Below are 27,411 nucleotides of genomic sequence, written 5' to 3'. Positions count from 1 at the left end.
CTTTCTCTTTCTCTGCACTTGCTGCCTCTGACTCCTGATACAAATCTTCCCAATTATCCATTCATTCCTCGATTCTCATCTTGGTTTATAGTTCTGTGTAACTGTCATTGTGTCTGTCCCTTTCTCTGCACTGCTGCCTCTGACTCCTGATACAACTTCCCAATATCCATTCATTCCTCATTCTCACTGGGTTTATAGTTCTGTGTAACTGTCATTGTGTCTGTCCCTTTCTCTGCACTGCTGTCTCCGACTCCTGATACAACTTCCCTATATCCATTCATTCCTCATTCTCACTGGGTTTATAGTTCTGTGTAACTGTCATTGTGTCTGTCCCTTTCTCTGCACTGCTGTCTCTGACTCCTGATACAACTTCCCTATATCCATTCATTCCTCATTCTCACTGGGTTTATACTGCCCTTCTGTGGAATAATCCTGGAACTGCATGAACCTGTGATTAATGTCTCACTGCTTCCCTCCAGTGGTAGAAGTATTGAACAGCATGGACGGGTGTCTCATTATTGCTCTTCTGTGGCACAAGTCTAGGGATGTCTCAACAGAGCCTGAAAGATCTATAAGTGGTCTGTGCAGAATTCCCTTATATGAATATGGGTAGAAATGTCATATTTTATATATTGAACTTATTGCACTAGCCCAAAGATGAGGAGTGTCAGTGACATAACGCATGTGCTATGGGCAGTAACTAATTCTATGGAACCCATAAATAAAGTCCTTGGGACCTGAGGCTTCATTGATTTTCCAGATTTCAATGTAAACATTCAGGGGCAGATTAATGGTTGGTGGGGCTCCTAGAAGCCAATCAGAGGAGTGTGCAGTGCAGTGATGAGGCACAACGTCTCCTATACAGCCCAATGTGAATTATATATCTACAGTCTCTTACTCACGGTCTTATACTTTCGCTGGGCATCAGATCTTCTCCAGAATCACGGGGCCCACGTATGTTGAAAGGTAATTCCCTATTTCTCTGATTGCAAAAGCAAAGATAAAGCAAAGAAAAGCTTTGCCAAGACAAAAAGCACCTTCTTTCTTTCAAACCTGCCCATGAGATATCGGTGCAATGTTTTGCCTTCTTTTAGTCTATTATTTTGTTGCTAGGGTCCCATTCATCCTAGCAACTGGGCAAAAAAAAAAATGAAATCAGAGACATTTAACTTAGTCAGATGTGAGTGATGTTTAGCCGTTCCCAGATAACACTCCGTGCTGCACCCCAGTGGGATATGTTAATACAGGCGACTCCTGAATAACTGGCAGGTCTGGGAAATGGCCGATGTCAAAACCTGGGTCTCGCCTTTGTTGGTTACAGTCTTTGTGCATAAGAACTAGGTCTGTGAGTCTTCAGGAATTCTATGATTTAGACTGCCTATTCAAGACACTACCTGGTTGCTAGGGGTTAGAGATCTTAGAAACAAAAAGACTAGTGATGTGATGGCTGATCTACAAATAACTGCAATTCCATCAGCGGCACCTACTACTCAATTCACAGCAATTCCACCAAACATGTTTCTAAGTCAGACCACCACATTCTAACTAGCGCCAGTGATACTCACACTTCCACATACCGCAAACTGCTGTCCTGCAAGCTAGCAGGGAATGCTGGGAGCTGTAGTTCAGCAACAGATGGCATGACATTAGGGTCACAGCCAGCAGCCGAGTATAATTCACTCCTGAGTATGTGGGACACAGAAATACTTTCTATATACATAAACCCAGTAGAAGAGACAGGCAATGTGTATCTATAAAAGATACACAGGGTTATTTACAGGCTTAGCTCATTGGAAGCAAGCAATATGGCAGCTCCCTATAAGTGGGAAGCTGTTCCCCATATTATATAGATTATAGTTTTGCGCCTGCCCCGTCCCCTTCACTGTGGGGCGAGTGCAGAGCCGGGTTGGGGGAAGGTGAGTTACGATACCTCCCAACATTTTGGAAATGAAAACCATTTAATCCACGCCCATTTTGTGACCACACCCCCTAATTATCATGTTAATTTACAAAATTTGGCAGGTTATAATAGCTTGAACATATTTCTGTGTTTTTTTCAGTTATTACAGTTTTGCTAGTGCAGGTGACTTGCCCTTTAAGCTGCGAGTCTAACTTTTCCCAAGGGACCTCCTTATCTAAATTGTTACAATTACTTACTTGCTGATCTCAAAATTGTTACAAAAGTATCTTAGCTGCACCTAGTGGCTGTTCTGGGCTCTCTTCCAAAAGACAATTAAGTTAGAAACTTTGTTTAGCGCAGAGAAAGTCTGTTCAGTGCAGAGAAAGTCAGGACTTTTCAGTACAAACGCGGAACTGCAGGTTGAGCTGTCAAAAGCCGGACTGTCCCGCTGAAAACGGGACAGTTGGGAGGTATGTAGGCCTTTTCTGTTTAAAGGAGACATTTTACCTTGGAATAAAATGAATCAAGACAGGCGGAAATTTTCCCCTTCACTGAACTCCTATTCACCCTAGTCCTGGCTTAACTGCTGCCCCTTTTACCTTCTCACTGGCCCAAACAAGTTCCTGCAGGGGAAATCCTGTATAGGCCAACCTTATGGGTTGCTGCCACCTGCTGGCTGACTTGCATATTGCCTCAGCTATTTACATTTAATGGGGGTTTTCACCTTCAATTTAACTTTTAGTATGACATAGAGAGGGAACAATTTACAATTGGTTTTTATTTTTTATTATTTGTGGTTTTTGAGCTATTTAGCTTTTTATTTAGCAGCTCTCCGGTTTGCAATTTCAGCTATCTGGTTGCTAGGATCCAAATTCCCCTAGCAACCATGCATTGATTTGAATAAGAGACTGGAATATGAACTGGAGAGGCCTGAATAGAAGACGAGTAATAAAAAGAAGCAATAACAATACATTTGTAGTCTTACAGAGCATTTGTTTTTTTTAGAGGGGGTCAGCGACCCTCATTTGAAAGCTGTATAGAAGTCAGAAGAAGAAGGCAAATAATTAAAATAACTATAAAAAAGAAATAATGAAGACCAATGGAAAAGTTGCACAGAAGTAGCCTATCATATACTATAAACTAACTGTGAAGGTGAACCACCCTTTAAAGTGAAGTAGTTCACTAGATACAGTATTCATACATAAAGTCTGTGTATAACACATGGAAATACAAACTCTTTTTTCTACATTTTGACCAGAAAATAAACACTCTGCATTGGGACGATTACAATTTAGAATATAGATTTTTTTTATTTCATTAGAAAACCAGTTCCTGTGCAATATAGACATGTTCTTCAGTAGTGGACTAAACACATAATTGAGATTCACATTAATAGGCGTTAAATTGACACTCGCTACAAAATATCTATAGGAGCCATACATAAGCTGTGGCCTTTCTGATTTCCCAGAATCCCCCGGGCTCAGTCCAGCTATTTTGGAATGACACTCCTGGTCTAAGTGTTGGGGAGAATAAATATAAGGTTGGGGTTGGGGGACACAAGGCAAATCTTAGTGCTTCTTAAATGCAGCAACATATTCATAAACGGCTCTGAGTCTCTATTCCATCCCTCCAACCTTCTCCTATGTCTCATGGAACCTTCTCTATCACATTTAACTCCATCTTCCCATCCTCCCCTAGTGCGGCACTTCACAACTGCAGCCATAGAGGCCACTTATCCTGTTATGATCCCATTCTATAGGGTAAATCAGCTACACCCCACCTTTTGACTAGGCTTGGGGTGGGGCAAATACCCATAGGAATACCCATCCTCCCCGTCCAGAGCTGAGGAACCCTGTACCACCTCCTTCTTGTATCAACTACCTCATCCCACTCATCTCCGTCACTTACCAATTCCCTTCATCCACATTCTCTGTGAAACTTCAACCCCCAAACACAACATTCCCTTCACATTCTGTTGTCTTCTGAATCCATTCTATAGGTCCCTATAGATCCTAATATGCCCTGCTGCACCTGATGCCTAAGTGACTGATATAGAAATTAACATGGGGGGCAATTCCACCAATCTGCCATGACCCTAAAGGTGGCCACAGAAGATCTTTCCCTGATATGCCCACCAGCGGCAGGGCAATATTGGGTTAATCCAAACGATTTGATTAGAACGATGACAACGGGTTGTAGGAATGCATGAACTAGCCGACACGGTCCACAAGAGCAGGTGAATTCAAACCTGCCCGATGAGTATCTGACCGATTGACTAACAGCCATTGAAGTTGCCTAACATATAGAATTCCAACCAATCAGTGCAAGCACTTTCTGGACAATCTCATGTCCTGGAGATAAAGAATGCCAAAGGGGTATACAATTAAAGGATAACTAAAGCCTGTCTAATAACCAGGACCCCCTTCAGAGCCTACTCTCCCCCCTCCTGAATCCAAACTACAGAGGAACCCTTAATATAAACTTTTGCTCTTAATTGTTATTAAAAGCATCACTTTGGGTTTGGTGGAGTTGAAGGTCCTCTTCTCTGCAATCTTCTGTCGGAAGCATGCACAGGTGATGCCAACTGGACCTAGCTTGTGCATGCAATTGCATAAAAGAGGTGAAGCCGTGCCCGCCAACCCCATGGGGCTTCTCTGCTTTTCAGAACAAGGTACAGTAACTACCCTCAGAGCAGTGATCCCCTACCAGTGGCTCTGGAGCAACATGTTGATCATCACCCCTTGGATGTTGCTCCCAGTGGCCTCAAAGCAGACACTTACTTTTAAATTCCAGGCTTGGAGGCTCGTTTTGGTGGTATAAAACCAGGTGTATTGTCACACAGCTTCCTGTAGGCTGCCAGTCCACATAGGGGCTACTAATAGCCAATCCCAGTCTTTATTTGGCACCAACAGGAACTTTATGCATGCTTGTGTTGCTCTCCAGATCTTCTTATATTTGAATGTGTCTCACAGGTAAAAAAAAGCCTGGGGAGGGTCCCCCACTAGTGTGGTTTAGTAAGGAGGCCCAGTCCCAGTTATTACTCAGGCTTTACGTCCCTAATATTTCACATAATAGACCCAGGGATAATGGGAATCCCTGAAGAGCTAAAGTCCCACCAGCTGCCCATAATCATATTATATTTTGGACAGCACTGCTTCCATACATTGAAACCTACTTAAGATTTCTATTCCTGCACTTGGTGCTGTTTAGCATTTCGGGGGGATCCATTTTCCTTGTACTCACTACTCATTACCATTATTGTCTTACGGGGGGGGGGGACATAAAACCAAAAAGCAAGTTTAAAAATATCAATACAAATCTAAAGATTAAGCATAATCATTGTTAAAAAATAAACCTATGCATCTTCTACATCTCATATTAAACTTTCTCTCTCTATAAGAGGTGAAATTGTTCCTTATATTGCACTTTAACGGCAAACTACTCTATTGTATTGTAGCCATTCTGTTACACAGGCGCCATATCTTCCAGTAACCAATGAGGAGCAGCTATATCTGTCTGGGCCATACAGGGAACCCAATATACATGTTTCATGTTGATGGCTACAGAGGTACATTGTGGTGCTGACTCTGATACATGAAATGGTAGATGAGGCAGAAGCTCCACAGCGGGGTCTTTAGTTATAGAACAGGTTCCTTGTGGTCAGTCTGTACAAGGCACATCCATTGACAAAGGGTACCAGTCCTCCCAATAGTGACAATTCAGACTGGGCATATCCATATTAGATTTGGGGATGACCTAAATTGTGCAGCTGAAGTATAAGGGGGTGTGCCATATGGGGTTGGTGTCCTTCGGGAAAAGTTTGTAAATCGGCGGCACCTCCAACAAATCAATAATTTACATTTCACAGTTTTATGGGGGGGAGGGGGGAAATTCCATATTTCAAGTAATATTTTCAGTAATCTTCAGTTTAATTGGTTCCAAATGGCACTAGAGAAAACTTGCTCATTGGCATTGGACCCATATAGAAATTGGACAATTTACAATCCATCCAAGGAACCCAATATTGGTAAAAAATGGCCCATGTTAAACTTTTGAAACTAGACATTGGGGTAATTACCCATAATATCTACCCATAGAACAGCACCACCTGTTAGTTGCATGGATCATATCACAAGCAGCCCCTTTGCTTCCCAAGTGAAAGGTTTGTGCCCAAGAAATTAAGTCTCAATAGTTATTCAGTTGTCTTTAACGTTGACCGTGTTGCAGATGGAGGCAACTTTGGAAAGTTCTTGAATGATGCAGATGGAGGCAGCTTTGAATAAATCCCAGTTGATGATGTTGTTTTTCCACCAGCCGCTCTCCAGAACAAAGCCAGCATTTCAGTTCCCATTTTTGATTAGGCGCCATTGTTTTTGGACGGACACATCGGACTCGACTTCTGGGAAATCGTCTTCAGAAAAACTGATGTGCAGACAGGTGTCGTGAGCGGTGGAGAACGGCAATGTGCTCTCGATGGCAAACTGCTTGGCGGAACCATTAAAGACTTGGTCATCAGGCGAGATGGTCGGGGTGTCCTCCAAGTTATCATAGCTGCTGGTGATCGAGTGAAATGTTCCGTTCTCATCCACCGCTTCTCGGTGGAAGGATAAACTCGATGCCTCCTTGATGGGAGAAAGCTCAGGGTTCTCAAAGCACGGAAAGTGGGTATTTTTAAAGGACGGACTGGTGTCCTCGGTGGTGAACTCGGATGGTGTAATGGAACATGAGGTGATGGTGGTAAAGCTGGTCAGGTTAACCATAGTTGGGGTCGTCAGCGTGATGCTCTCACTAGAAGCAAATTCTGGTATTTGGCCAGAAAAGATCTTACTGGACCTCTTTTTAGTGACGGGAGGAGGTGGGATCAGCTTGGGAATAGACTGTAGGATCCTACGGAAAGAAACACACATTTGTTATTAAACAGGGACTAATAAACCGGCAAGGGGGCACCATTAGTAAGGGGTGTAAACAATGGATACCTTTACATAACGAGGGGCAATCTGGCTCAGTGAAGTTGATGAATGACTACAGTTCTGTCTGAAACATTATTAGTGAGTGTATGATTTGCACAAGAGAAGGGATGCAAAAGTGTTAAAATAAACCTACTTTGCCTCGTCTGATCCTGCCCTTCCATCCCTGGCTTTGAGACCCTCAGTGTGATCGTCTATCACCTCAATGACCTCCGACCCTTCCACCTTTCTGCAGGAGACCCCGGTGCCTTCCTCAGAGGCTGCGTGTGGAAGATCCAGGTTCAGCAGGTTCAGGTACGACTCCCCAATGTTGTTGCCATTCAAGGCTTGCACCATGCCAGGATTATTCTGAAGACTAGCAGGCGTGGAGGTGCACGGAAGGTTGATCTCCAGGTTGTATAGGTTCTTTAGGTTTAGCGAAAGGGACTGCGCAATCGCCAGGTTGTGTAATGATCTTCTGTCCCCTGGTATAAAAGGCATAATGTAATAAATGTAAGAGTGTAATCTATGCACTGCTAATTCTGACTCCTGAAACCCAGCTGACTGTCTCCAGTCACATGTCATGCAAAAGGCCTATCCAATTCCTCCTCACCTGGCTGCTTGGTGTCAGATCTCAGCTCCAGCTCCTTCAGCAGTCGCACAAGGAGAGAGATATGCTGTAACAGGTCTCTATTGGTCAGCAGCAGCTGCCGGACGCGGGCCTGCGATTCAATGCGTGCTGCTGTTTCTGCGGCCAGCTGGTCTTTGAGCAGTTGCACCTGGTGATTTATGGGAGAAAACAATAAATATTATAATTTTAATGGACAGAGAGCTGCAAGCACAGGTGAGAATATGCCTGAAAGAGAAAGCAGTCCCACTGGAATGTTAGTGCCATCTAGAGGTGAGATGTGGGTAAGACAGGTAATATCCAGGAGTTCAAGAGTCTGTTAAAGGTATTTCACACAGGGTACAAAGCATCTTGGAAGAGATGACTTACCTGGGCTACAGCGACTTGAGTTTGCTGCTGTTGCTGTAGAAGCTGATGTTGCAGGAGTTGCAAGCGATGTTGGGAAGCGAGTGGCGTCAGGACAGAGATAGAGCAGGACGAATCTGGAGTCTGAGCCTGGTGGGATGCAGGAGAATGGTTGGAACACTTCTCTATGTCCTAGATAAACACAACAAAGGTAAAGTACAATGCGTACAGCCACTCATGGAACAATCTCATGGCCTATCTCAGTGGTGCACTTATGGGATCATCCCACGGTCTCAGTAGAGCATTTATGGAACCATACCATGGCCTATCTTAGTAGAACATTTATGGAACCATCCTAAGAACTATCTGCACTTATGTACAGTATTTGCTTTTAAAAACCCACAGTTACTACAGGAATCTAGCACAGGTATTCAGGCCTTCCATCAGGGACCAGAATGAATTGCCATTACAATGTATAGGAAGTTATTTTGGACACGTTGTCATCCACTAGTAACACCACCTGTAATTGCACTATGCTCCAATGGCCTTAGGCAAGAAAGGTAACAGTTAGCAATGCCCCAAGGGTTAAAATTGGTTAAATTAGGAACAAGGATATATCTGCATGAAGAGTGTATAGTCTTCCCGTATCTGTGTGGGCACATGGGCAAATAGGTGAATATTCAATAAAGACAGTCTGATGGTCTGATGATAATAGAGTTATTCACTGCATTACACTGATTCACCACCTGGTGGCGCCAGCGTTCAGAGAATAATTGTGAGCTCTTGCGCTGTGGATAATATTACACGAAACGTCCTGCAGAGGCAATACCTTATGACACGGTTATCTGGCTGAATATATCAGCTGGAGCCCCATAGCCTTCTATGCAATGTATTTTCATGCCCCCCTCCCCTGCCAAGAGCTTCAAGATTTGTTACAATCTAAACAGTGGCACGTCATGTTGGTGATTCAATTCCCATAGATTCGTCTTTTATAAAAAATACATTGGCTTTGCTTGTTTTGCCTCCGCAATGCTATTACCCTGCTATTGCCATGGTCACATGACTAGCAATAGATACAGTCATCATGCAAAAATGACTATACATTTTTAGGAGCACAGAGGAAGCCTCCATCTCTCCAGCGACGTGTCCTACCTGACTACCATGTTCCACTAATGCTCGCACAGACTGCAGGACCCCTAAATCAGATATTGTGGAGTCTCGTTTGATGTTCCTCTCATCTCGGAGGACGACCCTCTTGAGATCAGCATCGTCTTCTTCAGGGTCTTTATTCTCTTCTCCTGTCAACTGGCGTGCTGACGAGAGAAAATAAAAAAAGAGAGAGAGAGGGATTAAGCAACACGGCCTGACGCCTCGCATATTAATCTGCCCCTCTAGCCCTGCATTTGCATCCCATTGAAATGCTCCAGGCGTCCCACATTGTATCAGGTGACAGATCTTTCAAATCAGGCAGATGTCCTCATATTCGAGGTTAATGCTTTCCCTTATTAAGGAATGGCAGACTATGGAACGCTCATCAATGAACAATTTCATACTTCCGTGCCTGGCAGATACTACACAATTGTGTCGTCACCAAGTACTGTTGATGTCACACTCGCTTAGGCTGCAGAGGCGGAGCTTGGCGTGTACCTCTGCTTATACCTACCTTCCAAAATGGCTTCTTCTTGGGATTTGTCACTGGCACCGTCCGCCTGCCCATCTGCATTCTGTTGGGCATGTTGCAGGCTCATTTTGTGACACACTTCAAAGGCTTGTCCAACTGTCCGCACAATCTGCATCGCCTGGCTCTGGCATATAGAAACAAAGACATTAACACCCGTTGACGATCCACAGTGTAATAACCACAAAACAATATTGCAACATTTCCATAAGTAGACCAGTGCATAGCGGAAACCCATTAGACTGGATACAGAGGCCGATAGGACTAAAAAGCTTGCGCGGATACCTGCAATTTGCCTCCTACTGCAACTGTCACACCAAAAAAAACAAAAAAAACCCTGCAACTCAATTCCGATAATTTGCATCATGTGAATTTCATGCAATGCATTTGGATTTGGCATGGGATACCCAATTTCGAATTGCAAGAATTGGATAATGGAAATGTATTTGAATGTGGTTTACTTGAGACCTCCTGTGGTTGTTGGACTTCTAGGTAATCTGAAATATCACCAACTGGTCTTCAGGCTAAAACCTTTAGGCTACTGTTCCAGGTCCCAGCTCCACAGTTTAGGAACACCTGCTGTAGATAACACTACTGGGTTGTCTTCAATGGATTCTGGTATAGATGAAGGACAGGCACTCAATGAGATCTCACCAGACAACCATCAAACTGGTATATAGTGACATATAAACATAAGGCCTGGTGTGTCTCATGCTGTTCTTGCATAGTAATAGGCTTAGACCTGCCTGGTCTAGAGATGTCTATGACAGCCTGCGTCTATTCTGGTTCATCTGCTTGATCAGCTGAAAGCTCAGGGCCACGTACCAGAGTCCTTCCTTTACCAGAGGTTTTTATTCTATTGATGGCTTCCAGCACAACCTTGTTGCTTGTGGAATCATCAGCTGAACTTTATGCTTTAAGGAATGGTGGGTTGTTCTTTAAAACCATCAAAAGGTTGGAGGATACCAAACATTTATAGAAAACTCTATGTTCAGAGGTCAGACTCTAGAGGGCAGTATTGGTCATCACATACCGTATGTCTATAGAGGACTAATAGCTCATGACATTTTTTCTCAAGGTCAAAACATTTTTTTCACCAATTTGCCCCCCCATTATTCTGCCTATGAAAACACCATTCAACTTCACCTTTTTCTTTGACTTAAAGACGTTGCACTTAAAAGTGTTGCTGGCTCCGTCTCGTGCGATGTAACTGAATATTTTTAAGTCTTGAGAGTCGTGAGATACATAGAATATTCTGGAAGCATAAGAAAACATTAAGTATTATTTCTTCATAAAAAAACGAGTTGTAATAATAATGGGTATTAAACTCCCAGGTTAGCCTCGTCCCCAGGCCATGAATATTCAACAGTACTTGGAACCGATGCCTTAAAAATTAATTATTCATTATTTCTGCCAGGCCAAGCTAAAGTGCAAAAAGAAGTAACCGTGAGCAGAAAACAGAATATTATAATTTTACTGGATCGGAATGAAATGATCCTGGCGCTTGGTACTGCAGATGCCTGCCAATGAATGCAGAAAAGTACTCAGTCATTACCAATACATAAAAATAATCATCCTTCCTCCTCTGGCCTTGGTACATTATCCCAGTGTCTATTTTACATTTGTTTTAAAAATATTTTTAAACTTTTTTTTTTTATTTTTAACATTAGCGTTTTTTTTTCAACATAATTTTTCAATTTAATCTTATAATTTAAAATTTTAGATTCTTCTTCTTTTTAAAACATTAAAACAAATTTCAACTTAAAATATCAATGAAGTCACAAAAAATACATTTTACAAATTAATTACAAGACAATTGTTGAATTCATTGTGTTAAGCGTTTTTTGCTCCTTTTTTTCCTGCATGCACAGAAGCCTATACTTCCTGGATAGTCATGTAATGGTATCTACTTCCTTCCTGCTGCAAGCATCCAGCTCAATGTTTCTACTGCTCACTCCCTGTAGATTGGAAAGGCTTTAAAGTTGCTAGGACCATAAACATCATCCAAGTGTAGAAGTTTACCCCATCCGACCATTGCCCCTCATGTCCCAAACAGGAACATGCACTTAAAGTCTCAAAGGATAAGTTAGACAGATCATGGGAAGATCAACAAAAAAGTCCAGAAAATAAAACTGAGAAGACATTTAAGGGGTATTTAGAAGCAACCCCTGTAATTTTCTTGGAGTGCTACCCTGATGATCCCCTGGCTTTATTCCAAATACAAGTAGATGGAACCAATGACTGTCTTTGTTGAGTGTTAGAAACCCACAGGGCTGTAATTTGAAAGGCATAAAACTGCCGGCCATGGGAAATGGCACAAAAAACCTGAGCCGTTATACAGTGCAACTTTAGTGTAGGCTTTGTTTACCCTTTAAAGGACAAAGTGTTTCAAACAGCAAGGGAATCGGCCATTCCAATAATTCTTATTAGCCTGTGGACCTGTCTTTACGGCTAAAACCTTTAAAGATGCCAAGGCACTAACAGTCTGCCCGCCAGGGGCTTAAATCACTGTTTACTACAGGTAATAAATTGCATCGTCTTCACAGTACGACTCTGAACATTGCGGTGTGCGTGACTTTCCTTATACTGGCACGGTGCTAAACCATCGGGGCTGTCAGACTAGTGATAAGAGCAACCCAAGGGGCCCCCGGAGTATTGGAGGCTGCTCAGATAATACGGAATTAGTTGGGTAATAGGCCAACCTAATTGAAAGGCAAAGCACATCTAGATCCTAACGAGACCCATAACTCAAAGCAGAGGTCAATAGTGAGGGTGCTGCCGCTGTTGAAATCAAACAAAGCAGGAAATTGCATGTCAATCACAGCGCCATATACAAGCCTGATGTTCTGCACAAACCTTCCCATCCCACCTGGATTTGCTTTATTAAAGGGCATCAAAAACCCCAATAAGAAATGTTGCCGAATGAAAGGAAACATCATTCTAAGCACCTTCCCAATATACGTTTATTAAACATTGTCAGTGGTTTTAAAGTTATGAGTAAATGTCATTGCTATTGACAGCAAGTGCCTGCCTGGCCATTTCTGTTACTGGAACTGTTCTGAAACAATGCATCAGCAGTCAGCTGACTAGCCAGCAACATTGTTTTCGAGTGACCGAACCAGAGAACAGAAATGGCCAGAGAGACACTTGCTGTCAATAGCAATTATATTTACACATAACTTTAAAACCACTGACAATGTTTAATCAATGTATTTTGGGAAGTTGCTTAGAATGACGTTTTCTTTAATTAAGCAAAGGTTTCATTTTGAAGTTTGCTATCCTTTAATTAAGCAAAAGTTTCATTTTGAAGTTTGCTATCCTTTAATTAAGCAAAAGTTTCATTTTGAAGTTTGCTATCCTTTTAAGGCAGAAATCTTACCACCAATAAGCAATGCCATCCTTAGTCCACCTTTTCTCTGTGTTATAGATAGTAATGTGCATTTAGGCTTCCAAATATCTTTATTCTAATTGCTGCCCCGCCCCCTTGATAATAGCCTCAGAAGGGCCTGAATAATCAGTAAAATGGGTATATTTGCACCAGTGAAGTACCCCATAGCAATCATTCAGATACATGATTCCATCATTCATTGATATTTGATTTCATTGGACAGAAGTAACTCCGATGGTCCACTGCTGGTCATCATATTCCCCCCCCAGCCCTGTACTGTACCCTCTTTACTTGTGACCCATCCCACTACCAACCTCTTCTCCATAAAAATTAAAAACTCAAATCATCATTGATGACAAAATGGCAGCATCATGGATTCGGAGAAGGTAATTAGGCTCATTTATAAACACCAGGCAAATTTGCAACTGGGCAGTAACCCATAGCAACCAATCAGCAATTAGCTTTTCTTAGCTAGCTGCAAGTAGACCAATGAAGACCAATTGCAATCATTGCTTGATTGCCACGGGTAACGGCCAGGGTGCAAATTTGCCCAGTGTTTATAAATGACCCCCAGTGAGTGGTGGGGAAACTCTTATTGACCCAATTCACCCTGCATTTAATCCTGCCCCTGCATTGCTAATAGTCACCCTTGGGTACCCAGTAGGACAATGCCATGAGCAGAGCAGTTGCCTATTACACTTTAGTTTAAATGCAGCAGCTTGGAGATGTCTTAACTGGTTGTTACCACCATAACTGGTTCATTATAGGGGTGATTGAGAGGCCACAGGGTTTGCGCTGGATCAGGCAACCAACGAGAGTCAAACATGAGCCTAGAAATACAACCCTGCTGATCTGCTGCTATAGAGCAACCTGTGGGTCTCACACAGGTCGGTAGTATACTGACTAGACCCATGGAACTGTAGAAGATTACTTTAAGTCAAACAAAACTCTAAAGAACTTATAACTTTATCAGATCTTCAGCTTTCCGGATAAAATAATGGCTTTTTTATATACAAGAGATGTCACTGTATTGCAGAGACCAGGTAAGCTTTAGACACAAGAGATGCAGAATATATATATATATAATATATATATATATATATATATATATATATATATATATATATATATATATATAATATAAATAAAAAGCTTGGAACAGATGAAAAGGGGTTATACATTAAGTGCTCCTCCAGACAACATTTTTCTTTACAGCAAGGTTACTGTGTCCTTGGCTAATAAGCACTGAATCCGCACATTAGCGCAGGTGCGTCATCTGTATTGTTCCTCCTAGATACAACTTTCTGACTCATCCGTAAAGGAGTCTTTGTTCTGTGACCCTATGATTATAACAATTCTCTTGCGCTATGGAAGAACTATGGATACTAAAACTGAATATATATATATATATATATATATATATATATTGTTTAGGAGAAAAGGTTTATCTTAGAAGTATACTACCAGGGATCCAATGCTGTGTAATCTCAGCCATAAAGCAGGACAGGACTGCTGCTTACAAAGGGGATCAGATAGGATCTGTGCAGCCACTGGGACAGAATGTTCTGTTATACAGATAGCTAGAATCTCAGCTGCCATAAAGCAGGACAGGACTGTTTCTTACAATGGGGATCAGATAGGATCTGTGCAGCCACTGGGACAGAATGTTCTGTTATACAGATAGCTAGAATCTCAGCTGCCATAAAGCAGGACAGGACTGCTGCTTACAATGGGGATCAGATAGGATCTGTGCAGCCACTGGGACAGAATGTTCTGTTATACACAGGGATGCTTCGCCAATGAGGCGAGTTGAGGCTGCCGCCTCAGGCTGGAGGGGGGAGGATCGCCCCTGGTTATACAGATAGCTAGAATCTCAGCTGCCATAAAGCAGGACAGGACTGCTGCTTACAATGGGGGATCAGATAGGATCTGTGCAGCCACTGGGACAGAATGATCTGTTATACAGATAGCTAGAATCTCAGCTGCCATAAAGCAGGACAGGACTGCTGCTTACAATGGGGGATCAGATAGGATCTGTGCAGTCACTGGGACAGAATGCTCTGTTATACAGATAGCTAGAATCTCAGCTGCCATAAAGCAGGACAGGACTGCTGCTTACAATGGGGATCAGATAAGATTTGTGCAGCCACTGGGACAGAATGTTCTGTTATACAGATAGCTAGAATCTCAGCTGCCATAAAGCAGGGCAGAACTGCTGGTTACAGTGGGGATCAGATAGGATCTGTGCAGCCACTGGGACAGAATGTTCTGTAATACAGATAGCTAGAATCTCAGCTGCCATAAAGCAGGACAGGACTGCTGCTTACAATGAGGATCAGATCTGTGTAATGTTATTAGTGTTGAAAAGGCAGAATAGGGCTGGGATAGAAATAACAAGGGGGGGGGAGAGCAGTGAGTGGAAAGCCTCTCATTCCTACTGACTAATGACCAATTAATCTCATACCTGTACACAGGATCGTGCATCATCAGCATTTTGCTCTCGTCCCATGTCCATTCCTTTCTCTGTGGGGGGGGGGATATAAAATACACTGAATTAGGGTGATTAGGAGAGGAGCAGTGTCAGACAGTTACTATAGTTAACTAATAAGTCCCTCTCTTGGCACAACTGCTCTCACCTTCTGTTTCTTCCTCATCACCACCTTGACTCCATCCACCGACACCGTGATACTCACTTTCTTCTTCTTTATGTTCTTGGCTTTAAATTCATACTGCAAGAGAAAGTGCGGAGCCTGCATCACACACACATTATATATAATTGTTACAGCATTATATATATATATATATATATATATATATATATATATATACATGTTTTTTAAATGTTTTTTAACCATACACACAGTGCATGGTTCTCTTCCCCCCCTAATTTACATATGCAAATTAAGGTTTTGGTGCATCCGTAATATATATATATATATATATATATATATATATATATATATATATATATATATACTGTACAGGTATGGGATCTGTTGTCCGGAAACCCGTTATCCAGAAAGTTCTGAATTTTGGAAAGGCTGTCTCCCATAGACTCCATTATAATCACATAATCAAAATGTTTAAAAAAATATTTCCTTTTTCTGTTTGATAATAAAACAGTCGCTTGTACTTGATCCCAACTAAGATCCATTATCTGGAAAAACCCAGGTCCCAAGCAATCTGGATAACAGGTCCCATACCTTTTGACTGAATACCAAACTGAATCCTAATTTGCATATGTAAATTATGGACGGGAAGGGAAAAAGTGGGATTTTTTTTTACTTCCTTGTTTGGTGACAAAAAGCTACGTGATTTCCCTTCTTGACCCATAATTACATTTGCCAGACAAGAGGATTCGGCTGAATCCTGCTGAAAAAAGGCCAATTCCTGGCTGAATCCCGGATTCTGTACATCCCTAGTATATCAATAATTTCTCCATATTACACCTGGCAGGTGTTTCTTCTCCATGTTTCCCATGTGTGCCACTGTCCAATTTTTCCTTAAAGCTAAATTAAAAGATGACTGTAAAGTTGAAGTAAAGCTACCGAGGCAGTTTAGCCACAATAGTGCAAGCTATAACACTATATTTATTCTGCAGAATGCTTTACCATACCTGAGTAAACAGCTCTAGAAGCTCTCTCTGTTTGTTTAGGATAGCAGCTGCCATATTAGCTTGGTGTGACATCACTTCCTGCCTGAGTCTCTCCCTGCTCCCTCATAGCTCTGGGCTCCGATTACAGCAGGGAGGGGAGTGGAGCAAACTGAGCATGCTCAAGCCCTAGCCCTGGAGGTTTCAGCTGAAAACAGGAAGTCTGATACAGAAGCCCATGAGTACACAATAGAAGGAAAGAAATGTGGTGTTTCTTTTGACAGAGGACTCAGAGCAGCATTACTTTGAGGGGTTACTGGTGTATTTATATAGACCTTTCTGATAAAGCTTACTTAATTTTAGCATTTGCTTCTTCTTTAAAAGAAAACCTATTCATTTCAGAGTGTTAAACCCAGTGCATTAAATAAGAGAGGCTACAAAGCGTTGAAGCAAACAAATCCCTCTTCAATCAATAATGAGAGCAAGTCATTAACAATGAGTCATTAATATCACTCTGCATAAACCATCCAGGCAGCCAATACTTAGCAGGATTTACATCTGGGGTGGGGGGATAAAGGCAACTTTGTCCTTCATTTTCATTTGTATGCGTATAAAATTCATGTTTTGTGCATTTTTTCTAAAAATACCAGCAAATGCCAATGATGTGTGCACCTGACGTTCTGCATGTTGCACACTTGTATAGGAATGTACCACCACACACTTTAGATGCCCCCCAAATGCAAACCAACGTATCTGTAAACATATAGAACTGCCAGGCTCTCTGCCAACTGCCACATTCTGCCTGGTAAAATGCCATGCCATGTGCTAGAAAGATAAAATAAGGGGGCAAACACAAAAAGGCTGATCAGGGCACAGACTGAACTTAAAGGGGTGGTTCACCTTTAAGTTAACATTTAGTATGTCATAGAATGGCTAATTCTAAGCAACTTTTCAACTGGTCCTTATTATTTTATTTTTTTTATATTTTTTATTTATTTGCCCTTTTCTTTCCAGCTTTCAAATGGCCCCATCTAACAAAATCAAATGCTCTGTGAGGCTACAAATGTATTGTTACTGCTACTTTTTATAACTCATCTTTCCATTCAGGCCTCTCCTATTCATATTCTCTTGTTCCAATCAGTGCATGGTTACTAGGGTAATTTGGACCCTAACAACCAAATTGCTGAAATTACAAACTACAGAGCTGCTGAATAAAAAGCTAAATAAGTCAAAAGCCACAAATAATAAGAAATGAAAACCAATTGCAAATTGTCTCAGAATATCACTCTCTACGTCAGACAACTCAAAGGTGAACAAAACCTTTAATTTAGGAATCCTGCATGCGAGGTGTAAAAGGGGGGGGTGATATGGGGGTGTGTGTGTGTAAATATTTGGGTGAAACCAGGGAAACTGCCATTCATGCATTATTCATTATCCTTCAGATAAGTTTATAGAGAAGATGCAAAAATCTGACATTTGCTTTGTGGGAAAATTACCATAGGAATAGAATGGACTAAATGAACCGGGAGGGAAGGAGGAGGGGTGTTCGACTCACTATGAGCTAAAGATTAAAACATGCTGAATATTTGGCATTTACTTCCAGCCATTATAGTTCTGCTACACTATATCCAGCTGGGGATCATCAGCCACAACCTTTATGGGTAACTATGGTCTATAACTACATATAATACACAAGAGCCATGAATATCCTGTCAATGATATCCTTATAAACGGTGCTTAGTGATGTCATCGGTTATAATCAAGAGCTTAGTGATGTCATTTCTGTCACATGACTCACTGAAACTTGTGTATTATAATTATAATTATAAAGTACCCCCTGCTGTCTTCTGCCTTCTGTTTTTATATGGTCATGGAACTAATAATATCCTTATAATGCATTCTACATTGATTGTGAACACTATCCCCTCAATATACATATTTAACACAGCACAACTCTTTCTCACACTAAAAAATTTAATTTGAGTAACAGAACAGAAATCAGCAAAAAGGACAAAAAGAGGGAGGGAGGGATGGAAGAGATGGAGATAAAAGGGAATTGAGAAAAGGTCTAAGAAAAGAGCAACAATAGTGCAGAAGAGAAAAGGAAACAAACAGTAGAACAGAAAAATAGTTGTAATCACTATTAGTGTTTTTCTGGTTGTTCCTCTTCCCTGCACTGCAGGTTCTGACTGCATAAACAATTTTATTGTTTTTAAAAACAATTATTTGACTTCTTCTTCTGACTCTTTACAGCTTTTAAACGGGGGTCACCGACCCCCATCTAAAAACAAACACATTTAGGGGGTTATTTATAAAGGATCGAGTTGTGTTTTCATGAATAGAAAATAAAGATTGCAAAAAGAACAATTTATTGCATGTCCGTTATACCATGGGGCACATTTACTAATGGTTAATTAACCCTTGATATTCGACCCTTGAAGTTAAATCCTTCGACTTCGAATATTGAAGTCGAAGGATTTAGCGATCTTGGATTTTAATCCATCGACCGAACGATTTTCCTTTGATCAGAAATTGGCTAGAAAGCCTATGGGGACCTTCCCCATAGGCTAACATTGATGCTCGGTAGGTTTTAGGTGGCGAAGTAGGAGATCGAAGTTTTTTTTAAAGAGACAGTACTTCGACTATCGAATGGTCGAATAGTCGAATGATTTTTAGTTCGAATCGTTCGATTCGAAGTCGAAGTAGCCAATTCGATGGTCGAAGTAGCCAAAAAAAACCTTCGAAATTCAAAGTTTTTTTTATTCTCATCCTTCACTCGAGCTAAGTAAATGTGCCCCCATATGTTCTTTTTGCTTTAAGAGTGTGCAATCTTTATTTTCTGATTAAAGAAAAAACAACTGAATTTTTTTGAGATTTTTTTATACCCCGACCCTGGAAATAGCTCGAATCTCAAAACACACCATCTAAAACCTGTTGAGGTCATGTAGGAGACAATGGCATAGGTCCCTTGAACCATCATTTGGCACACAGATTGGTAAAATCCACTAGAGAACAAGGGAAGGCTTGTTGGATGATACTAGAAGAACTCCAGCAAAACTGAAACAAGCTAGGACAAAATGTATTCAAAAACACACTTCCCTCCTGTTGTAACCAGCATGTTTTAAATTGGAATATTGATTAAAAGTTATGTTTTAGTTACATTGTTACAACTAATATCTGAACTAGTTTGCTGGTTACAACAGGAGGGAAGTGTGTGATTTGAATACATTTTGTCATAGTTGGTTTCAGTTTTGCTTGAGCACTTTTGTTAGTTTGTTGCAAACTTGCGGCGTAACAGTTGTTAAAAGTACTTTCTGCTCTTTCAGTTAATCATACTAGAAGAAGAAAGTCCAGGAGAAAGTAACGGCCCAATTCCACCTTAAACCAGCCAGTCCTCATAATCCTTTTCTACTATTCAGATCAAGATGGCACCAAGAGTTGTATAGTTATGGGCAATGGCACGTTGACTCCAGGAGGGGATGTAGAATTCTAGATCAGAGTTTCATTAGCCTCATACCCCTGATTATTACCAATACCTGTTGTACATATGTATAGTAACCTTCCTTATATACACCTCCTTTATACCCCTTAAATAACCATGCCCACCCAAATACAATGCAGCCTTGCCCACCTATTTTACCCCTTTATTAACCATGCCCATCCAAATACAATGCAGCCTTGCCCATCCCCTTTTTAACCCTTTATTAACCATGCCCACCCAAATACAATGCAGCCATGCCCACCCCTTTTACCCCTTTATTAACCATGCCCACCCAAATACAATGCAGCCTTCCCCATCCCCTTTATAACCCTTTATTAACCATGCCCACCCAAATACAATGCAGCCTTGCCCACCCTTTTACCCCTTTATTAACCATGCCCACCCAAATACAATGCAGCATTGCCCACCCCTTTTACCCCTTTATTAACCATGCCCACCCAAATACAATGCAGCCTTGCAGATAACCTTTTTACCCCTTTATTAACCATGCCCACCCAAATACAATGCAGCCTTGCCCATCCCCTTTTTAACCCTTTATTAACCATGCCCATCCAAATACAATGCAGCCTTGCCCATCCCCTTTTTAACCCTTTATTAACCATGCCCATCCAAATACAATGCAGCCTTGCAGATCCCCTTTTTACCCCTTTATTAACCATGCCCACCCAAATACAATGCAGCCTTGCCCATCCCCCTTTTAACCCTTTATTAACCATGTCCATCCAAATACAATGCAGCCTTGCCCACCCCTTTTACCCCTTTATTAACCATACCCACCCAAATACAATGCAGCCTTGCAGATCCCCTTTTTACCCCTTTATTAACCATGCCCACCCAAATACAATGCAGCCTTGCCCATCACCTTTTTAACCCTTTATTCTGTCGCTGTACTGCGGGTTTTGACTACATGTACCACTAAAAATCAGTAGTCAGCTCAACTAGGATTCTCTAATTCCCACAATGCCTCTTGCATACTTTCTTCGAGGGACTCTTGACCCAACCAAAATTTTTTACATGATAAAAGACATCTTTTTACATGATATAGGAAAACATAATTCTTAGCAATTTCCCAGACATGCTGACCCCTAACCTGACCCGCATCTGCCACCCAAAACATCCCTCTACCCAGAACCATTACCGACCCTTTAGAATTAACTTATCTTCTGACCCAGGAACTGTGAAATTGTAAGGGAAGTCATCATAAAATAATAATAATAATCATAGCCCAGAAGTGATGTCACTCCGGCACCAATCCAGCAAGTTGTGTTTTTCTCTCCAAAACACAACTGTTTTGCACATATTCTGCGGGTACCTAACCAGGTGCAGGACTCTACAATAGAGGGGTGTCATGCCAATTTATCCATTTCTGAATCCCAAAGAAATACACTTCCCTGCAAAAGCTAAAGTTGCAACTGTTTATTCTAAATGAGAAGATGTTTATTCCCCAGTATAACTCTGTCCAATGTGTAAATCTAGATTGAGCCTGTCACACTCGTTCAAGCACAGGAACAATGTATAATTTAATGCCGGAGGCAGGGAGTTCACCTCTGCATTGTGTTAACGGGCGTGCATCAGAGCCGGCAGCCATTCTGTTCCCTCATTACATGCACCACTGCCGGGAGAATTTAGCAGCGCTCAGTCGGGAAGCCAGTGGTGAAGCAAATACAGGGAGTTGGGATATGAGATTGGTTTCAATATTTAAACTTATATTTAAAGGGAAATAACAGCTGGAGTTTATTTGACCTATATAAAAGTACTCAGGATTGCAGCCTTATGTCTTTATATGGTCACAGAACCCCTCAGTGACTTCTAATATTCTTATTATTTACAGTAGGGGGTAGATTATGCCTTATAATACATGAGTGATACTCAGAGTTCCCTGTATAACTCAGCCTGCAGCCTTGTGCCTTTATATGGTCACAGAACCCCTCAGTGACTTCTAATATCCTTATCATTTACAGTAGGGGGTACATTATCCCTTATAATACATGAGAGATACTCAGAGTTCCCTGTATAACTCAGCCTGCAGCCTTGTGTCTTTATATGGTCACAGAACAACTTCTCAGTGACTTCTAATATCCTTATCATTTACAGTAGGGGGTAAATCACCCCTTATAATACATGCATGAGGCCCCATAAGCGTGCTCTGCCCATAAGGACACCCATGTGAGCTATTTATAGAGTCATACGATCCAATTCATATTTATGAGCCAAACTGTAAATATTTAAGAGTAACAAGGGAAGGTACTTATCCTCCGCTATGTGTAAATGGGTTTAGCACAAGAACCCTTCTAGGTATAAATAATAAAGGTTAGAAAAAGCAAATTTACTATTTTATACGCAGAAAGAACAAGGTGGCGGCCTGTCTGCACGGGGGGATTCTGTTGTAGCTGCTAAATATTTCATAGCTATGACTAGAGATTTGATATCCCCAAAAGTTCTGCACATTATTCGGACCGGCCAACAGTCGGGGTGCAAGACAAGGGTGCTTCATCTTGGGGTAACGCAGGAGTTGCAGGTATTTCTCGCTCAGACCGTTCTGTTTACAGAAAAGATGCGGTGGTGGCGCAGTGTGATTATGCCTTATAATACATGAGTGATACTCAGAGTTCCCTGTATAACTCAGCCTGCAGCCATGAGTCTTTATATGGTCACAGAACAACCCCTCAGTGACTTCTAATATCCTTATCATTTACAGTAGGGGGTACATTATCCCTTATAATACATGAGTGATACTCAGAGTTCCCTGTATAACTCAGCCTGCAGCCTTGTGCCTTTATATGGTGACAGAACAACCCCTCAGTGACTTCTAATATCCTTATCATTTACAGTAGGGGGGTACATTATCCCTTATAATACATGAGAGATACTCAGAGTTCCCTGTATAACTCAGCCTGCAGCCTTGTGTCTTTATATGGTCACAGAACAACCCCTCAGTGACTTCTAATATCCTTATCATTTACAGTAGGGGGTACATTATCCCTTATAATACATGAGTGATACTCAGAGTTCCCTGTATAACTCAGCCTGCAGCCTTGTGTCTTTATATGGTCACAGAACAACCCCTCAGTGACTTCTAATGTCCTTATCATTTACAGTAGGGGGTACATTATCCCTTATAATACATGAATGATACTCAGAGTTCCCTGTATAACTCAGCCTGCAGCCTTGTGCCCAGTGGAGTAACTAGATGCTACTGGGCCCCACAGCAAATTAATTTTAGGGCCCCCAACATTTCCAGAGGTTGTCCTGTTTTACCAATATATATTGACATTTCTCATTAATTAGTGCCTCATAGGCCCCCTATACCTCCTGGGCCCCCCTGCAGCTGCAGGGTCTGCTTCCTCTGTAGTTATGCCCCTGCTTGTGCCTTTAAATGGTCACAGAACAACCCCTCAGTGACTTATAATATCCTTATCATTTACAGTAGGGGGTACATTATCCCTTATAATACATGAGTGATACTCAGAGTTCCCTGTATAACTCAGCCTGCAGCCTTGTACCTTTATATGGTCACAGAACAACCCTTCGGTGACTTCTAAAATCCTTATCATTTACAGTAGGGGGTACATAATCCCTTAAAATACATGAGTGACACTCAGAGTTCCTTGTATAACTCAGCCTGCAGCCTTGTGCCTTTAAATGGTCACAGAACAACCCCTCAGTGACTTATAATATCCTTATCATTTACAGTAGGGGGTACATTATCCCTTATAATACATGAGTGACACTCAGAGTTCCTTGTATAACTCAGCCTGCAGCCTTGTGCCTTTATATGGTCACAGAACAACTTCTCAGTGACTTCTAATATCCTTATCATTTACAGTAGGGGGTAAATTACCCCTTATAATACATGCATGAGGCCCCATAAGCGTGCTCTGCCCATAAGGACACCCATGTGAGCTATTTATAGAGTCATATGATCCAATTCATATTTATGAGCCAAACTGTAAATATTTAAGAGTAACAAGGGAAGGTACTTATCCTCCGCTGTGTGTAAATGGGTTTAGCACAAGAGCCCTTCTAGGTATAAATAATAAAGGTTAAAAAAAGCAAATTTACTATTTTATACGCAGAAAGAACAAGGTGGCGGCCTGTCTGCACGGGGGGGATTCTGTTGTAGCTGCTAAATATTTCATAGCTATGACTAGAGATTTGATATCCCCAAAAGTTCTGCACATTAGTCGGACCGGCCAACAGTCGGGGTGCAAGACAAGGGTGCTTCATCTTGGGGTAACGCAGGAGTTGCAGGTATTTCTCGCTCAGACCGTTCTGTTTACAGAAAAGATGCGGTGGTGGTGCAGTGTGATGTTCCATGCCCCAGATATATCAAAGGGGATCCAGGATCTGTCACATCAAAGGCAGAAAATAAAAGCGCTGAGATGCTGCAGTGACTGGTACCGGCTCCTTTCAAGGTTTAACTTCTATGAACACAACCTCCTTGCTACGACACTAGTGCACTTTATTAAAGGGAATAACTAATATATATTCATGTCAATCAAGGGGAAGTCGATTTTCACTTATCACTTCTCTAACAGTGACGTCACAATGGCATCCTGCTAATGCCTTACATTACAATTAAAATGCTTTTTAACCCCCCCAAACAATACTCATTAACCAATTAGTGAAATACAGAGAGCAGAGACTTTGGAGCAGCGATATAAATGCAAAAATAATCAGAATTTCCTCCCAGGAGCAATTAGACACACAGACGTGGCTACAGCGCAGCGTATTGGGCTGTCAACATCATTCTCAGGCGCCTGATAAATCAAACCCATTGTATTCGCTCAAGCTCCTCATCTCAATAAAATGATTTATGACAGCGTATGTACATATTTGTGATACATTTCAGTCTTTTGGGAGATACATCCTCCCTTTCAATCACACAGGTTGCTAAGTGTGCTGGGTTTGGCTTACACCACCGTCATGTATTATCTTTTGGCTTTTTCTAATTAACTAATGCAAATTATACAGCAGCTCCATTTGCTGTTCCCACTGGCTGCACAGATCCTATCTGTTCCCCATTGTAAGCAGCAGTCCTGTCCTGCTTTATGGCAGCTGAGATTCTAGCTATCTGTATAACAGAACATTCTGTCCCAGTGGCTGCACAGATCCTATCTGATCCCCATTAAACAGTTGTATGAACAAGTGCTAAGCTCCTTTTTTGTTGTCTCTTTGAGTGCAAAAGATTGCCCTGTAAAAGTCATGGGGGAATGCATTAAGTTTTTGAATGGAAAAAGACTCCCAGAAAAAATGTTTGATAACGCATGGTTGGCCCTACAGGGGAAGTTATTTGTAAGGGGAAATTTAAGTTATCTAAGTGCAGTAAATAGTTTATGCCCCTGGGACTGTGGAAAAGAAGAAACAGTAGATCATTTTTTATTAGAATGTTCAGTCTCAAAAGCCCTTTATGATCAAGTTTTAACAACTTTGGGAATCAATAATTTCTGTAGAAACACTTACGGGGAAAGAGCCTATGGAATTGTAACTAATGACCATCCTCTGGATAAAGAGACCCTCTTTGTTATTTTCTCAGTTGTTCGATATTTCTTATGGATGAGGAGATGTGGTAAAACTTTTGGGAGAGAAGAAGGATCTATAGATTTGACAACCAAAAAGATTTTGAAAGAATTATACCTGATAAAATTGAAAGAAATAAATATCAATAAAGAAAACAATAAATTGTGGAGGGGGATAGATTTTTCATGGGAAAAAACTATGGATTTTTGAATATGTATCTGTTGTATGTTTTGATTTGTTTGTTATGACATTTTGATTTTGTTTATTGTTATTGTTCATATTTTTTAATAAAAATCCCTATCTGATCCCCATTGTAAGCAACAGTCCTGTCCTGCTTTATGGCAGCTGAGATTCTAGCTATCTGTATAACAGAACATTCTGTCCCAGTGGCTGCACAGATCCTATCTGATCCCCATTGTAAGCAGCAGTCCTGTCCTGCTTTATGGCAGCTGAGATTCTAGCTATCTGTATAATGAGCATTCTGTCCCAGTAGCCGCACAGATCCTATCTGATCCCCATTGTAAGCAGCAGTAATGCCCTGCTTTATGGCAGCTGAGATTCTAGCTATTCCTATAATAGAGCATGTTGTCCCAGTGATAATCAAAGCTAAATACATAGCTGCTAAATGAATATGGACCAGTAAAAAGAAGAGAAACTAAAGTATACCATAAAGTGAGTATGTGCTTCTACATAGTAAACAGGCATAATCCCAATCACATTCAGCGTCCCGAGGATTTAGTATCTTTGCATCAAGACAAACAAGGCCTCTGCTCAGTGTAAATACCAGGTGATGGTTAATAAAGAGAAGAATCCTGGGAGTTTTATTTGATAATCAGGGATATATCTCTATAAGCCAGAATGTAAGCAGTTGTAATAAAGTCATGGAAAAAACCTTCAGATTTGACTTGAAACGTAGTGGTTTAGTCGTTTCAATAATCCCCCCAGTCAACTGGATTTGTGGGCCAATCCAGGCAGTGTTAACCCCGAGTGCCCTAGCAATACTACCAATGTTTACCCATGATTAAAGACACACTCAACTGTTGCACTGACATTATTGGAGGATTAGTAGCCATACTCTTTTATACCCGATCTCAAAGGGCAGCCATTGGTGCAGGATTTTAAAACTTCATTTTAAATTTAACAACACTTTACAGTTTATTCAAAAAAGCAGGTTACATCATATTCGCTGTTCAGACCATCCGTTGTCCAAGTGTGTAAGAAAAAGATCCATTTTGTCTCCAAATACAGAAGCTTTGAGATATGCCTCCTGACCCCTCTTTTTGGAAAATAAACTTTCACCCCATTTTTTACCCTAATACCTTCAAGTTAGGCTTTCACTCTTCAAACGCATTGCATAGACCCCCCTTCTCAATGCATTACTAAGGCATCCACCCTCCACCTCTGGATTGCTGAACTACCTGCAATCACATGCCCAAAACCTACTTAGATTGGATGGTAGGTAAGGGTGCTGATGAGGGTCCTTACTGGGCCCCCCTCTCTCCCCAAACACTGCAACCTAGAACCCCAGAACTGCATGGAAACAATGCTAAGCACTAAGCCACCATTCAGTATGGGACATCAAATGGGAACTTCTACTACCGAAAACCTTGCCTTCTCTGGAAAAGACTGGGTTACTGGCCTGACCCCTCTTCATATATATAGTGAATAAAGTATCCTCTCTTGTAAAATATAAGGATATTATAAGTTACCAAGGAGCTTCATGACCATATAAAAACTAGGGATGCACCGAATCCACTTTTTTGGATTCGGCCGAACCCCCGAATCCTTCACGAAGGATTCGGCCGAATACCGAACCCTAATTTGCAAATGCAAATTAGGGGTGGGAAGGGGAAAACATTTTTTACTTCCTTGTTTTCTGACAAAAAGTCACGCAATTTCCCTCCCCGCCCCT

General features: G+C 41.4%; 1 protein-coding gene across 3 annotated transcripts in view; it reads right to left on the bottom strand.

Moving 5' to 3' along the window:
- Window positions 1-3,184: 3,184 nt before the first annotated feature.
- LOC108698862 (carboxyl-terminal PDZ ligand of neuronal nitric oxide synthase protein) overlaps window positions 3,185-27,411 on the bottom strand; it is a 59,102-nt gene continuing 34,875 nt past the window's right edge. For 2 of the 3 annotated variants that reach the window (XM_041572380.1, XM_041572382.1), the window contains 9 exons: window positions 15,522-15,614; window positions 15,350-15,408; window positions 10,644-10,752; window positions 9,483-9,624; window positions 8,972-9,132; window positions 7,844-8,011; window positions 7,460-7,625; window positions 7,004-7,331; window positions 3,185-6,787 (listed from right to left, as the gene is read on the bottom strand). In XM_041572380.1, the coding sequence (XP_041428314.1) occupies window positions 6,241-6,787; window positions 7,004-7,331; window positions 7,460-7,625; window positions 7,844-8,011; window positions 8,972-9,132; window positions 9,483-9,624; window positions 10,644-10,752; window positions 15,350-15,408; window positions 15,522-15,614 (1,773 nt within the window). In that variant the 3' untranslated portion in view covers window positions 3,185-6,240. The remainder of the gene's footprint in view (window positions 6,788-7,003; window positions 7,332-7,459; window positions 7,626-7,843; window positions 8,012-8,971; window positions 9,133-9,482; window positions 9,625-10,643; window positions 10,753-15,349; window positions 15,409-15,521; window positions 15,615-27,411) is intronic. The other variant, XM_041572381.1, reaches the window with a different exon arrangement.

This window comes from Xenopus laevis, chromosome 8L (genome assembly GCF_017654675.1).
Source record: "Xenopus laevis strain J_2021 chromosome 8L, Xenopus_laevis_v10.1, whole genome shotgun sequence".
Classification (NCBI taxonomy): domain Eukaryota; kingdom Metazoa; phylum Chordata; class Amphibia; order Anura; family Pipidae; genus Xenopus; species Xenopus laevis.
The sequence above is the reverse complement of the archived record's forward strand: the minus strand, read 5'-3'. Positions and strand labels throughout refer to the sequence as shown.